General features: G+C 47.8%; 2 protein-coding genes across 2 annotated transcripts in view; both read left to right on the top strand.

Annotated features, from left to right (window-relative positions):
• LOC135400467 (TBC1 domain family member 30-like) overlaps nucleotides 1-15574 on the top strand; it is a 328733-nt gene that overhangs the window by 132413 nt on the left and 180746 nt on the right. The gene's annotated exons all lie outside the window — the stretch shown is intronic.
• LOC135399553 (uncharacterized) lies at nucleotides 6946-9279 on the top strand. The gene is made up of 2 exons (XM_064631293.1): nucleotides 6946-8489; nucleotides 8821-9279. The coding sequence occupies exons 1-2, from the start codon at nucleotides 7080-7082 to the stop codon at nucleotides 9043-9045; spliced, it is 1635 nt and encodes a 544-aa protein (XP_064487363.1). The 5' UTR covers nucleotides 6946-7079; the 3' UTR covers nucleotides 9046-9279.

Here is a 15574-nt window from a genome sequence, read left to right as displayed (position 1 = left end):
GAGTTCGGCTCATGTATCTACAGCCTGTGTACCGATATGGACCATCCAGGGTGGTAAGCATAGGGTGTCTCCAGTGTAGATTGTCCAGGACCTTCTTCGTCTCCACATCTGCTGTTCGCTTTGCTGCCCTTTTGATGTCGCCTTTGGTCAGTGGTATGTTTACTCTGCATGCCAAGAAGTGGGCTTCCTTTGCACCCTCGTCCGCCTTCTCGTTTCCAGGGATCTTGTAGTGACTGGGGATCCAATGGATGGATACCTGATGTGCGTCTCGTCTAAGTTTACCGTATGTCTTGGTAATTTTGCTTCGCACGGCGTCATTGGTGGTCTCCTTCTTTGAGTCTAGTGTTTGGGTGGCAGATCGGGAGTCAGTAAAGAGAACCAACGTCTGCGGCCGGTGAGTTGCCATGTACTTCAGCGCCGAGAATACCCCGTGAAGTTCCGCAGCCGTGGACGAAGTCTTGTGGCTTAGCTTGCTCTGTAAGGTCTCGGAATTACGGGGACCATAGACGGCCGAGGAAGCCCCATCCATATAGACACGGAACCGTCTGTATACAGGGGGGGGGGGTATTGCGCTCCCCTAGCTTTGTGACCGCCTCCAGTGCAATCTGCCTAACAACTTCAGGAGGCATGTTGCTCTTTTTGGTAATGCAAGGGATAGTGGTGCATGCTGGAGGTGGTGCTGGCTCTCTCCAAGGAGGTGGTTTGGCTGCCTGTCTTTCTAGTATCCAGTTGGAATGTGTTGCTGGAGGTTTCTGACCGCTGTGCCAAAGCCCGAGTTAGGTCGGGTTATATCTAAGTATGCCAGGGGTGCGCCGTGTGACGCGTTGGTGGCACAGGTGCTTCAACGGTGATTGAGCAATGTTGTTGTCACAGCCCATGACCACAGGCTCAACATTTGCTAACGCAGCACTCAGAATATGATGGGAACGGTGTCATTCTGGTCAAACAACCAACAATCGATTTTTTTACGTTGGCCAGCAAACGCGACTAAGGTCCCCAGCGCTGTATCGTAGAATCTCGTCTGGTTTTGAACCACACAAAATTTGTGTTTATATTCGCTTACACTACCAAGACAGAACTTCGGCACATGACACAGCCCAGAACAAACTGTCATTCAGAATGGCCCCGTTCTGAATAGCCACTTAGCGGGCGTTCACACGGGCCAACTTTCTGCACCAACTCGGACCAACTTTGGAGTTGGTGGCAGTCGGCCGACATCACCGACCATGACCAACTCGAGTTGGTGGGAATCGGTCGCCGAGCGATAACTTCGGAGAGTTGGTGGTGGTCTAACCAATCAACGCGAGGAGCATTGCCACGCGACCCTCGAGGGCGTCAAGCGATTTCGTTCCTGTCGTACTGCCTGGCATGGGTTCAAATCCTACAGGGGTACATGATAATTTTTTTAATTTTTTTTGGTTGCAAGCGCCATATAAACATATCAATAGCCATTTTTTGAGATACTGGTGACCTTCTGGCGAAATAAAATGACTTCGTTTTGATTAATGACAGTTAAAAAAATGTCACCAGCGGTTGGACTTGAACCCATACACCCCGATTGCCGTGAGGTTGGTGGTGGGCGGAGCTAACGAGTTGGTACGTGTGAACGTGGAGACGGTACCGTCTTGAAGTTGGTCCAAAGACGTTGCTTCGAGTTGGTCTGAGTTGGTGCTGAAAATCGGCCCGTGTGAACGCCCCCTTATTGAAAACATGATGTGTGCGGCCCCTTTTTAGGCAAATAGTGCAGAATGCAAAGTGTCAAAAAAAAAAAAAGGGAAAAAGCGTACGCTACATATTTTGAACGAATCATTCTGACAAAAATTCTGAATGATAGTTGGCGTCACCGTGTTACGTGGTGAAGTTCCGCCGCCACCACAACCCGTATTTTAACAGTGTATATGTTGGTATATGTCTGCCTTAGTCTCGAGCGAAGCCAGAAATTACCTATTGTGTGGTCCAGATAGAGAAGGCAAAATATACGTACTTGCAGGCTAAATCATGCCGAAACACGCAATCACGCGTACAATGGCTCTGCCCTGCGGAAGAACACGTGGAGCATTAGCCAATACCGTTCGGGTCACATAGTTGAGAGTTTGAGTCCCGGACTGAGCGACATAATCGAGTCTATATGGAAGTCTAGCTTTTATGGAATGTGGGACCTTAATCTGCGCGGTTTTCGCGGTGCCGCCTCTAATATGGTGGGGCCGTTACAAGGCACGGGATGGCATGGCAAAAGCTATTTCTGCGATGATAATGGCGTCGTTGCCGGAGAAGGAAATAATTACAGAGGGGATAGGTACGTATATTACGTGGGAGGAGCACCAGGGGTCCCCAAGAGATTTTCAACTCGCTCCAAATATAGTAAAAGGAAGGTAATGTAATTCTCTGTGCGAGGGATGACGATGGAAGACACTTTCGCTCAGGTGAACCCATACATTCCTTTTAGTTTGAAACAAACCCTGACGCATACAGCCAACAACGCCATTTTGATTGTTTTGACTTGGGTTCATACATTTGCAGTATAAATATGCACCGCGATGCTTAATCACTTTGAAATGTATCCGGACTGCATAGAATTTGCATCCTTACATGTTGACAACTCAGCGCTCCACCTGCATTGAGTAATTGCGGCGTGGCGGCACGGGTACTCTTTTATACGTCGCCAAACGGCATATCTAGAGAGAGAGCTATGAAGGTAATGCGACACAAATATTTATTGATGCAGGTAGGTAAAACACTCGCATTACAGCGAGTCCATATAATGTTACCATTGAGTATTCAGTTTCGTGTTGCAACGTTCGTGCTCCCAGTAAACGGAAAAATCAATTCAACGCCATTATAGAACGTTCCTACCTCGGCTAACCGGGGTGATGGCGTTTCCGGAGGACATGTTTATTGAAGCAGGGACGCTGGGAAAGAAAAAAAAAAATCCGATCGCGCACTGTGTTCCGCTATCGCAGTAGGGCGCCTTGTGGACAGACTCGGTATGGATCTGCATCAACTGAGCAATACCACAAGCAATATAGTGTGCCAACGCATAAAGAAGCGCGTTTAAGTGGTCGCTACGAATATGAACTTCTTAGTTAAAGAAGATTGGAAGGACTCGAAAAAAACAACAACAACAAAGTGTCAGCAGCACGAGTAGACAGTAGGATTACCAGACGACATACCGCGTGTTCATTTTTATTCGCTACAGATCGTTTATAAAGAAAGCCGTGAGAGCACCATATAGGTGTCGTTTTTGCAGTTGAGTTATATGGCCAGGCGGGCATCGTTTCGAACAGAATATAGAACTACAACACGAGTAACTACCTAAAATTAATTAATTAACTCTATAATTAGGGAATTTCGGAGATAGCTCGACTCCTCAATGAGATAATCCTCGTTGAAAGCCATTCCATTTTTGAAAGGTCCTGAAATACGCGCTGAAATATCCATAGTCGAATTTTGCTATACAAATGAGCCGAAACCGAAACCACGCCGATCGGGACCGCAGGGAGGCAAGCGCCCATTTCTACGTCAGAGAGTCACGTGTTTTGGAGCTATGAAGGTGATTGAAGTACGTGCTCATCTACTGGCCAGATGAAACCCTTTCCGGCCCAGAGAAGCCTCCGTCGGTAAGGTGATGCACACCTGAGGGGCGCCTCTTTGGTTTCGGCTCATTTGCACAGATGCGTTTTGTCACGACGTTCTATGGGAAGGCATCACACGTAGAGTATGTCTTTAACGAGTAAGATTGAAGACATGGTGGAGCTCCATTGAAGGCTGCTGTCTTCCAGAACTTAGTTGGCGATATCTGCAATGAGCAGCACAAACTGGTGTTCTTCGACTGTGTCGTATGTGGTTGTATCCTACACTGAACAACACGTGCAACACCATGATGAAGGTTCAAAAAAAAAAAAAAAGAAAAAAGAAAGGAACGGAGGAGACACATAAACAGTCGCACACCGCACCTCATTAGCCCTGGCCAATCTCCCTTGCGGATAAGCGCCATCCTGCTTGAGGAGCAAAAACAACATTTCAGGGCAGTTTCATTTTAAATCGAACAAGGCGCAGAAGTTGGGTCTTTTGATTGGTACGAAAAAAATATATGTTGAATGGGACCTCGGGCTATGCTAAAAGCGCCCTATACTAAGCTCGTGCAGGCACTAATTTCCGATATGGAGAGGAGGAAAGATCGGAGGCTCTTACGCGCGCTTCTGTCGACTCCGAATTTGAGCGCTTCCTGAGGCGTTGATTTTCCTCGTGCAGGGTAAATTCTTTTTTTTTGTGTCAGAGACAGGGTACTAGTGTCTGCGCCACGTTGTTGTCGCCGCACTGTGACGAGTAGTTAATTTCCAGAAAAACCGTAAACTCGGCATGTGCGTCAAAAAATCCCACAATATGCGGTCACGTACCACCGGAAGTATTTGTGTCACTGAAGCGAAATTAGTATCATTCGATAGATCCTGAAACGCCCTTTAGTGTGTAATTTTTTTATGTATATCGGACTGAGGCTTATGTAAGTTAGGTGCGTTCAAATGCGCAAGGTATGCGATATCACGCAAATTTTGGCCGCAGATATTTGAAAAATGCCATCTTGGATTTTAATAATTTTCGGCATATACGTAGCTTCACCCCTCTTCTTTCTAGTGGCGGAAAGATATTTTTACTGTTTTGCGTCTGAGAAGAGGAGCGATTTTTTTCCTGAGGCAATGTTTACGACACGGACGGTTCGCACGCGCCGCTACGCACTTTAATGCGCCACACGTGCGCATCAAAGCACATCATGAAATAGTGTGTCACGCTGAGCCTAGACACTATACACAGCTAAATCCACTCTATAATATTCATTTGGTGTGTCTAGGAACAAAGTGGATACTTGCGATACGCGGTGCTGCACAATCGCAATGTGGTAGTCCCTTCGGACTGAAACGAGGTAAATACACGTTCAAAAGTACATTTTATTGACACAGTAAATATGTTTAGCAGAGCCTTCCGTAACCGCATTTAAACAGAAGCTGCAGAAACTTCCTGCTTTTTGTCCACACTAACTTCTGGCGGAGGTTGGGGATTCATTTTGCACGCTTCCACTGCTCCCTTTTTACCAACTTATGCTGCTGTGCCCTTTGGGAACATGTATTTGTTGCAATGCTGCAATGTTGTCCTGAATTCTAACTCGAGTAACACGTTCGAGCGCCGTTAGATTTGCATTGCAGTGACAAGAAAATAGGATTCATGAAGCAGAGTCATGTTATATTTGGCGTATAGCAGGCAAATAAAAGAACGTGCTCATCATGTGATATAGGCAAGTATGTGAACGTGAAAGTTGTTCATTGTTGGGAAAAGGCTGTGTTTTGCAAGGGTGAACGGTTGAACTTTGTTGCTGGGAAGCGCTACGCAACGGACGCTGTACGCTCAGTGCATGCATGTGAGCCAGTCTGCCAGGCGATTGTGTTTGTATATGAAGCCTAAAATAAATTTATTTGTTGAAACATATTTTATACTAGTTTTTGAATCACGGAATAACTGTACGGTGGGCATGAAAGCTAGTAGACCTAGAAGTCAGTGGTAGCCAGGACCGGCCGAGCAAAGCATGTTTTATTGCATGTCCCAAATCCAAAGGACAGGCGTCAAGAGTGTGTGAACTTCGCCGGTTCCTGTTTCACACAGACGGCTTTGGCTGCATTGATTTCAGCCTGGTCTGAGAGAGATCAGTTTTCTCATGTACAGGGTGGGTGCTATATAAAAGGTCAGTCATATTTTCGCGCGTGACGCTACTTGAGAGACAGGCTTCGGCTGCCACATAGTAAACAATTTGCGCTAGAGAAACGTAAAAAAAATCATGGTTGCCACGCACTGCGTAAAAATATAAATACGACTGTACAAACTTTTGTCTTCATGTATTTCCTATGCGCTATACCGATGGATTGTGACGGGGTCGTATTTGTTTTGTTCCACAGTGCTTGGTAGCCACAATTTTTTTCGTAGGTTTCTCTGGCATAAACTCTTTATTCTGAGGCAGCGGAAGTCTGTGTGTCAACGAGGTATCGGTCAAGGAAGCAACACGTCATGCACGAAAATGTGACTGACCTTTTAGAGCACCCACCCTGTACTTGAGACCCTTTTCGGCGCCTACGTAGCTCTTTTGGCAACCAGACAGACCAAATGGATACTATAGAGTGGATTTAGCTGTTTATAGTGTCTAGGCTCCGCGTGGCACACTATTTCATGATGTGCTTTGATGCGCACGTGTGGCGCATTAAGCGCGTGCGAGCCGTGCGTGTCGTAAACATTGCCTCAGGAAAAAAATCGCTCCTCTTCCCAGACGCAAACAAGTAAAAATACATTTCCGCCACTAGAAAGAAGATGGGTGAAGCTACTCATGTGCCGAAAATTATTAAAATCCAAGATGGCATTTTTCAAATATCTGCAGCCAAAATTTGCGTAATATCGCATACCATGCGCATTTGAACGCACCTAAATTACATAAGCCTCAGTCCGATATACATAAAAAAATACACACTAAAGGGCGTTTCAGGATCTGTCGAATGATACTAATTTCACTTCAGTGACACAAATACTTCCGGTGGTACGTGACCGCAAATTGTGGGATTTTTTTGACGCACATGCCGAGTTTACGGTTTTTCTGGAAATTAACTACTCGTCACAGTGCGGCGACAACAACGTGACGCAGACACTAGTACCCTGTCTCTGACACAAAAATAAAATTACCCTGTACGAGGAAAATCAACGCCTCAGGAAGCGCTCAAATTCGGAGTCGACAGAAGCGCGCGTAAGAGCCTCCGATCTTTCCTCCTCTCCATATCGGAAATTAGTGCCTGCACGAGCTTAGTATAGGGCGCGTTTAGCATCGCCAGCGGTCCCATTCAACATATATTTTTTTCGTCCCAATCAAAAGACCCAACTTCTGCGCCTTGTTCCATTTAAAATGAAACTGCCCAACAACAACAACACGCGGCCTGAAGATGGAAGAAAAAGAAGACGTTCTCGAGCCACACGGAACGAATCTGTGGAAGAAGAAGCAGCAGCAGCCCAGAGGCCTTTGAGGCAGCCGCAGCGAACCATACCAAACTGCTATGCGGCAACGGAAAGGATTTTACAACCCGTACGATCCGTTCGAATTTGAGCACAACGAACTGGACGAGCATAGCGACTCGACCGACGCGCAGGCAGTTGCTGAACAAGGCCTTCACGCGGAGGAAGCCAAGGTTGATGAGCACACCACCACTAATGTACCCGAACCAAAGAAGCAACAGGGGCACGTCACCAGTTCCACGAACAGGCTTATTGGAACGGTATGCTGCGTTCTATTACTCGTCGCAGTTACGTTTACTCTCTTCAGCCTTTTCCCGCCGGAACACGAGGACATGGCCACAGAGGAGTTGCTGGTGGAGGCGAATCAACCCGTCAGCACCGTGCCACCCACCTCCATTTTCCTGGGAACGACGACGTCCATTAGCACAGAGGGCACAGACACCCCCACTCCAGAGACTCCTCCAGGACGTATGTCCCCAGTCAACCATTTGAGCACAAATATTGCTGCGCTGGCTCCACTACCAGAGTGCGAATTGGGAATTGATGTTGACTACAGCGACCCGCGCTACGACAACCGCCACCATTATCTTTGTTTCTTCAACGCGTCCAGAGAAGGATTTGCCATGTTCCAGAGCAAGTACGGTATCTGCGCGTTCCCGTACATGCTCTGCCACGTGGTGCTATACTGCTGCTACTCTCTGAACGATGCCATGGAACTTGTCCCCTCAGCCCCCCGACGTACACCCATTGACAGCGTACGGCAGATGGCTCGTTTCAAGAGACGAAACCGTTTTCTATCCGTCTACATGGCCTTACGAGCTCCAAGCGAGGTCTTCACTCGCATCCTGGGTAATGTTCGCAACGAGCAGTCCAATTTAACCGACAACATACAGCGGTGGGCAATTAAGAACGAATACGACGGTGTTCACATTTGGTGGGAATTTCCACAACCTGGACAGTCGGATGCACTGGTGGAGATGATGCATAGAATGTCGAAGCATCTAGATAACAGGGACTTGACTATTGGTCTGCTAGTACCATACGAGCTGAACCTACGCGAGGGCTTCAACGTTGATCGCCTCGTTAGAGTACTGCACCGGAGACATTCTCTGGTGTTTTACTTCGCCGACCTGAGGCTTCCGCAACCACCTTCTCCGTTGCGTTGGTATTTTTCTCCTGACGCTAATATCACGGAAGCGATGAATATAACAGAACGCGGCAGTTCCATCATTCCTTCGAGCTGGGCTTTGAAGATGTGCTTCCTATATCCCGGACTGAGCTTGTCCTACGAGGTGGATTGCAGCAATTCGACAAGCAGCACCATGCCGTTTATCAAGGGCCCAGGTGTGCAGAGAAAATATTCCGCTGAATCGGGCACCTTATCTCTGTCAGAAGTGTGTGCTGAAGTTGAACCATCTTGGAAAATCATAGATGCAGTCGATCATGTTCAGGTAATTACGTACGCCATTCACTGAAATAATTTATAAGTATCACCTCCCTTCCCTCGCCTGGTCTGGCGGTCTGGCGAGAGGAATCGTGCCAGTTTCTTCTCCATATAACGGGGGGGTTTGGGATGGGGGGTGAAAGCATCAACGTGAGAACAGTAAACAGATGAATCGAAAAAAAAAAGCAACTGAATTGTATGAAGCTCACGTTCACCTCTCCTCAATATCGCCAATGTAGTACCTCTTTCCCGTTCTGTGCTGTCGTTAAATATTTTCGGTTGCTTTTAATTGTGACATGTCGCTTTTTTTTTTCGTTTCCGACATCGACAAATCACAGGCTTGCAAAGGCATGCGTGGCCTGGCCTATCTCACTCCTGATACAGTTGGCAACCTTGTGGCAAACCTGTATCAAAGTCTGGGCTGCTTCTGCGTCGGTAATATGCACCCGGAGTTCGACGACTTTGCTGAACAGTGCCGCTTCAATGCCGTGCCCGGTCCGTACCCACTGCTCCAGGGCGGCTTCCGCTTCTACAAAGATCATCAAAGAGCAACGAAACTCTAAGTTATTAACGGCCGATATCTATGGACAGGGGTATCGCCCCCCTTACGTATGCAATGCTTATTATTAAACGTCGAGATACATGCGCAGAATATTAGGTTTTCGTTTATGTAACTCGCAATGTTTCTGCTTCGCCGGAATATTTTGGAACCCGCACTGCCAGATGCGACGGTTTCTATTAGTGGCTATCACAAGTGGCTATATAAATTAGCCGACTCGATACTTTGAAGAACTTGGGATATTTACCTTTCAGCTTTCCATGAATAACGCACCTAATACTGTGTAGGGTTCTTCGTTTTCGGGTTTTATGATTTTTCAGATTCGGGCGGGAAAAGTCGGGTGGCTATTTACACACGATAATTCGGGGAGAAATCGGGCGCTACGATCGCTGTTTGATACGTCATCAGGAAATTTTCGGGTGAAACGAAAGCCATACGAAACAAGCCACTGGTGTGACACTGGTAGGGTTGCCACCAGGCCGGTATTATACCGGCACGGCCGGTTATTTGCTCGCTCTGCCGGTTGCCGGTAGGAAGGTGATACCGGCAGCCTTTTACCGGTATTTGTGGCTCAGCACCTTTCATAGGGGCTTTTACAGGGTTTTACTTTCAACATTCCACTACAGCTTGAATAAATTTGGAGCACAGACCCAACTCCGTAGTCACCTGTCGTTTTCTTAGTTATTCATTATTATTATCATTGTTGTCTTGAGCGAGTACGCTGGTTCCTTCTTTCTCTCTCTGAATACTCACCCACTTTCCCTTTCCCGCGAACACTTTCTCCTTTCCGTATATTTCACCCCCTCTCCCTCAGCCGGTATTTTTCACTACGAAAGGTGGCAACCCTAGACACTGGGACGACAAATAAGAGTCTTTATATTTCAGCTCAAAAACTGTGGCAGTGAATGACCGCGGTGTTCAAACACTTGCCCGACCTCCACAAAAGCTCGTCTTTGACTCCTGCAGGACGGGATTATAAAAGGAGGACAAATAGGTTGTCACAAATAGCTCTCCTTTCTGATATTACGATTCACTTTTCCGACGGTTTATCTAGGACGACAAGCTGAAGGACCGCAAAGATTTCGGGTAGATATCGGGTTTTACCCGAATTCTTGAAAACTTGTTCGGGGGGGAACTATCGTGAAAAATCCGGTTTAACCCGAAAACGAATAGTAGTAATACAACGCAATAAAAGGAGCATTAGTAAAACAAGTGACATGTAGCTTCTGACAGGGATAGGTGAAATATGTCACTATCATGCGTAATACAGACCTTGTTTGTAGTTTCCGCAACATTGGACACACTGTCTAGCAAGAACCGCAGAGATACGAAAAGGAACAGAAGAAAAACACGGGAAACAAGTAAGGGCACTACTGGGAGATTCTTCCTTTCAGTGTACTATATGGATGATACTGTCTCCGACAGGTTGATCAGCGAGTTACCTTATGCTTCAAGACCCTCAGTCGATAGACTTACGTGCCCCTCGTAAGCGGAAACAGGTTGAACCTGTTCGCACTGAAAAGCGGTTTATTCTTTGTTTTAATTTTTTGTTTTAATTTTGTTTTATTTGTTTAATTAACTGCTGTATCTGCCTTCTGTAAGTCGAGGACGTGCATCTAGCATCTGAGAGCACGGATGACGGCTAAATAGAATTCTACGATAACCTTTCTTTCTTTTTTTTTGTGTGTGTGTGCGCCTGAGAAGTGTAGGGCAGTACGAAGGGGCCCGGCAAGTCCGTATATATGACTGGGAATTAGATCACCGGATGCGGTTTGCTCTGATCCGAGCTCGAGATGTCAATACATTGAGGAACGGCAAGATGAAGTATAACGGATACGAATAAAAAATAAACAAGGTACGGGGATATATTTTACCGGGCAAACTGATGATGGGTGAAGAAGCTGATGTTATTTTATGGCGTACATACGATCTCGAAAACATACACGACCTTTCGTAGGAGATGACCTTTCCGTTTGATGGAGGAGATGGCATTTGAAGAAGCGCTAGATGGCGCCGCGTGACATTCTCGGGCTAAATTGGTGATAAACGCGGCGACATTTGCGCACGAAAGGAAAAGAAGGACGGGAAGAAAAGAATTTTTCGCGACTTGGCAATCCGCTAGAGAGCCGAAGCGGATCGATGATTGAGTGTCCTACCTGCACACCCCTGTCGCAAATGAAGACGGAGAGTTGCTTGCGTCGCTCTTAAATAGGACGCTGTAACAAAAAGTCATCAAGCAGTTCATGCAATATGTGTTATTCCGTGTTGCGTTATCGTTTACAAAATATCCTGTACGTGCTGGGCATTCGCATCGCTGCGAAAATCGATGTCCTCGAGTCAGACCGATGCCGTATGCACACAACAGACAACTGGTGTGCTAGATGGTAGTGCCCTTTCACCACCACCACCACCATCACCACTACCACCGAACCTACATATGTTTTTCCAAGGGGTGAGAACAATTGCCCGTGAAGTCAGCCAGTTTATGAGCTATCTGTCTCAGCATTGGCAGAACAGTTATTTACTGAAAGGTTAAAAACGGTTAGTTTCCATCAGTTCTTTAGAGTTTGTTCAAGTTCAGGAGATGGTAAAGAAGGGAGCTATGGGAGAAGAAGATCTGTAGCACCAGAGTCAACTTACACGGTCCGAAGACGAACGCCGCGACGGTCTGTGGACTAATTTCAACTACCAGAGGATTCTTTCGCGCGCATGGAAATCTGAGCATACAGCACACCGTATCTACCGTCTCTCGCGGAAGGGGTGTCCAAGCAAATTTGTATCCTGCCAAGAAGCTGCTGGTATCCTGGGTCGGGATGGAGCCCGTCCTCTTGGGATCAGTAGGCGGGTACGCTGCCAACTCGCAGGGATCAGTAGGCGGGTACGCATCGAGGCCGGCCCTGCGAAGGAGGAACGCGTGGTAACCTCATGCCCCGTTTTCTCGACGGACTAACGGCGAGAACCCAGCTATCTCCCGTTCGATTCAAGAATCTCCCGACCGGTATCGCCGATGGAAGTTAGGCGTCCCTCTTGACTAATCGGGTGCCTGGCCGGTATTATTCGCGGGAACAGCCAACGCCACCTGGAAAGAAAGGCTGCTTCGCCGTGTAACACATAAAGAGCAATGCCATCAGCTTCAGGCAGTCGTCACAGACGGTTTCAAATACAGGCTTTCTGTGGTCACCCTCACCCATGTGGCTGATGGTGATCAGTCTCCATAGCTTCGGCCGCCAAAAAGGGCACTTGTCATTGTCGAACTCTTAATGACTGCGTCATGTCGTTCACGCGATCAGGCTTTGTTTGCTCTAGGTGGTACCGGCGCAACCGCACGACGACAGAGAGCAGAAACGGAAGTATCCACGAGCAATTCGCGTGAGCAACTGTTGCATCTTGATGTATCATGTTTACTTGGTGCTGTACACAAATTACGTTCATGTAGTAATACGTTCTAAACCCTGAACGTGAAACCTCAGCTACACGTCACGTATGCTCCCCTAGTATAATAAAATCTAGTTAAAAAAGACGCCGCTTGGGGCTCCGGACGACAAGCTTAAGGCAGAACCGAGAAATGCCGTCAAGAAACCGTTGTTTACTGATGAGTTAGGCGATTTTCCTGCCAAGCTGACGTCAGAATCGCAGAACGCACCGTTTTCCCGTCGAGAAAACGTCGTATGCGGTCACCGAGTAACTTTCCGTGCAGACCACGTCGATCTCACGCTTTGACCTTTGTCGAGCGAACATAAGCTCGACGCGTCCCGTTAATGGTTCTTCTATTTGCATGGGGAACACCTATTTGTGGCGTTCAGTGGTTCATTCCGGAACACGTGGGACGTAAGCTGCAGTGGCGCAGCGTCATACGACTTGATGAGTTGGGAGGCAGTGAGGTGTATATTATAGTTCGTTCCTGCAGGTATTCCGTAGGCTGCGAGAATATTCGACTTTGAGTATTTTGTCCTTCAAGTACAGCTGATGATCACCTCGAAAGGAGGCTGTTTATGCCTTGTCACACATGCTTGAGGTCTCGGAGCAGAAGAATCACTTCTCGAGTTACTTTGCTTTTTTTTTGCAAGGGTACCTCATGGCATCCTGCGACCCGAGATCACAAAGTTTTTTTTCTTCCTTCGAGTGATTACCACATGCGTGAAAACAAAGAGACTGAAAGGCCAAAATCCCTTAGCAAGAGACACTGGTAGGGTAGAAGATACAGCCGGGTTGAGGATCACCGACCAGCAGAGAAACGTTCTCCTAGATGACCAGAAGACCTTAAATGTAAAAGAGGGTTGCGCAGAGCCAGTGACAAATATAGCGCTAGCGCTAGTGCGCACTGAAACGTGCGATTTTCCTAATCAGAGGTATATTTCATGCAGGTTTCACAACTGCATATAACCACGAGATAGTTTCCGCTCAAACACGTTAGTGATGCGACGTAAACAACGAGAATTGGTCGAGGCAGATCCCAATTAGGGACGACACAGACACGTAAGCCTCAAACGCCCAGAAATTAACGAATTCAAACAACTCAGGGAAAAGAGGTGCTGACAGCAGGTATCGAACCTGGGTATTCTGATCTCCTGTCAGATATGCTAAACCGATTAGGATATCTGACCGGAGATTAGAAGACCCAGGTCCGATTCCTGCCGTCAGCACCCCTTTTCTCTGAGTTGTTTGAATACGTTAGTTATATGAGACGACGATAGCATCTCTTTGAGTTGATGCAGCGCTCGCTTTCGGCATGCCTCGACATACCTCTCGTCAAGATGCCGCATTAGTTCATCGAATGCGCCTCGATGTGGCTTTTACAGCGCAGTGCCGTTACCGCTTGAGGCAAGTTGATTCTCCCCAATGTTCTCACTGCGGTGTTGTAGAAGATTTAGAGCACATTCTTCTCCATTGCCCACACTATCAACCTTCCCGAACCGTACTCTCCGGATTCCTTAACGAGCTGGACTCTCGCCCCCCTCTCTCAAAAAATGGTCACTGGCTGCATCCAGCCTACCAAAGCTCTGCTCTCCTCTCTCTCTTTCAAATCTCTCCTTCTACCTTTCTGGATATCATAGGACTTCGATCCATATTGTGAAGGCGCTCATTATTGCATTCCGCGCATCACCACCACCAATGGGGTAGAGTATCGCCCCTGGCGATGAAACTCCCCAGTCATCATCTCGAAATAAAGTTGTTGTTGTATGTTGGACGAAGAAACGAGGAAGAACAGCTAGCTTGCATGCCGTGACTATTGTTTCCTACTACAGATCGATGCACATGTTTGTCGTTACAGTGACGACGACATTGAGGTGGTGTTTGGAGCACGCGGTCAGTCGACAATCTTTTTTTTTTTTTGGGGGGGGGGGTATACGTTTATTAAGAAAAAAAAGAAAGAAAGAAAAGAAAAAGGAAAGGAAAGGAAGGAAATCGCATCATTGCGGCTTCAACCATGCTTCGGCGGTAACCGCATACGATGATTTCTCGACGGAAGAACGGCCAACTTCCTCACCGGCACGACAACTCGACGGAGAAACGGCGGGACGAACCGCATGCACGAATTTCCATTGCGGCGTTCGGTGGCGCCCTGGCGGGCGTTTCGTTGGCCCGTGTGAAATATTGATTCCAAATTAACTGATGAATATTTTGCTACACGTAGAAAAGTTATGGTGGCACACAGAAGAAGTTCTTGCGGTCAAAGCAAATTCGCAAAGCAAGCGTTAGAAAAGCCCCTCAAGAGAGCATGCTTCCCAGTTTCTAGTAGCGTCCTCGATAAACTTGCTCCGAAATTGCCCCGAACCCACAGTGGTGCGTGGTGCTCTACACTGGCAGTGCCCTGGGCGGAGGTATTATCGAACATGAAACTGCACTGCACTGGTGGATCTGATGGATACTAGCATGCGCTAGCTAGAGATCTGTGCTCGTTGTTGCTCGTAGGCTGCGCGACCCGTAGCGAGAGGCACCTGGCGAGCGGCACCGATCGAATGCCATGCTGACGATGACTGTCTGCTGCTACTTGCCCGGCTGCACCTGGCTACTTGCCGCTTCCGCCCTCCTCCGTGCTTCCGGCAATCGCGATGCTTCTTGGTATTGCACTCTGGCGCTCGGCCGATTTTCTCGGTGTGGGTTCGGGGCAACTCAGTGCTGCACTGAACGGGTGCACTCCTTTAATGGAGGACGTTCAGTGCGCACCAGTGCAGTTTATCGAGGATGGCAAGCCGCACCAGGTCGCCCCGGGGCGCACCGGTGCAGTTTATCGAGGACGCTATAGGTTGGTCATACGGGCATCCGAAATGCCCGCCACGTCCGCTCGTGGAACGGCCGTGCGTGTAGCGGTCCTATTGGCTGACGTCGAGCGGCCGCTTCGCAGGCTTCGCGGTTTTTCTGCCCATCGCTATCGTCGAGAAATCGGTGACGTTCCCGTTGCTCGCATCGGCTCACCGGAAAAACGGTGGCGGTGGTCGGTTTTCCATCGAGAATTCGTCGTATGCAGTTACCGCTACACGAAACAGCGATGGCCATCGGCGCGTCCGAATAATATGACATCTGGTCTAAGG

The sequence above is a fragment of the Ornithodoros turicata genome, chromosome 7 (genome assembly GCF_037126465.1).
Source record: "Ornithodoros turicata isolate Travis chromosome 7, ASM3712646v1, whole genome shotgun sequence".
Lineage (NCBI taxonomy): Eukaryota > Metazoa > Arthropoda > Arachnida > Ixodida > Argasidae > Ornithodoros > Ornithodoros turicata.
This window is presented reverse-complemented; position numbering and strand designations above follow the sequence as displayed.

Coding starts and splice junctions, on each gene's coding strand:
- LOC135399553 (XM_064631293.1), top strand. CDS start 7,080: ATGCGGCAACGGAAAGGATTTTACAACCCGTACGATCCGTTCGAATTT. Junction 8,490..8,820: donor ATGCAGTCGATCATGTTCAG/GTAATTACGTAC, acceptor GACAAATCACAG/GCTTGCAAAGGCATGCGTGG.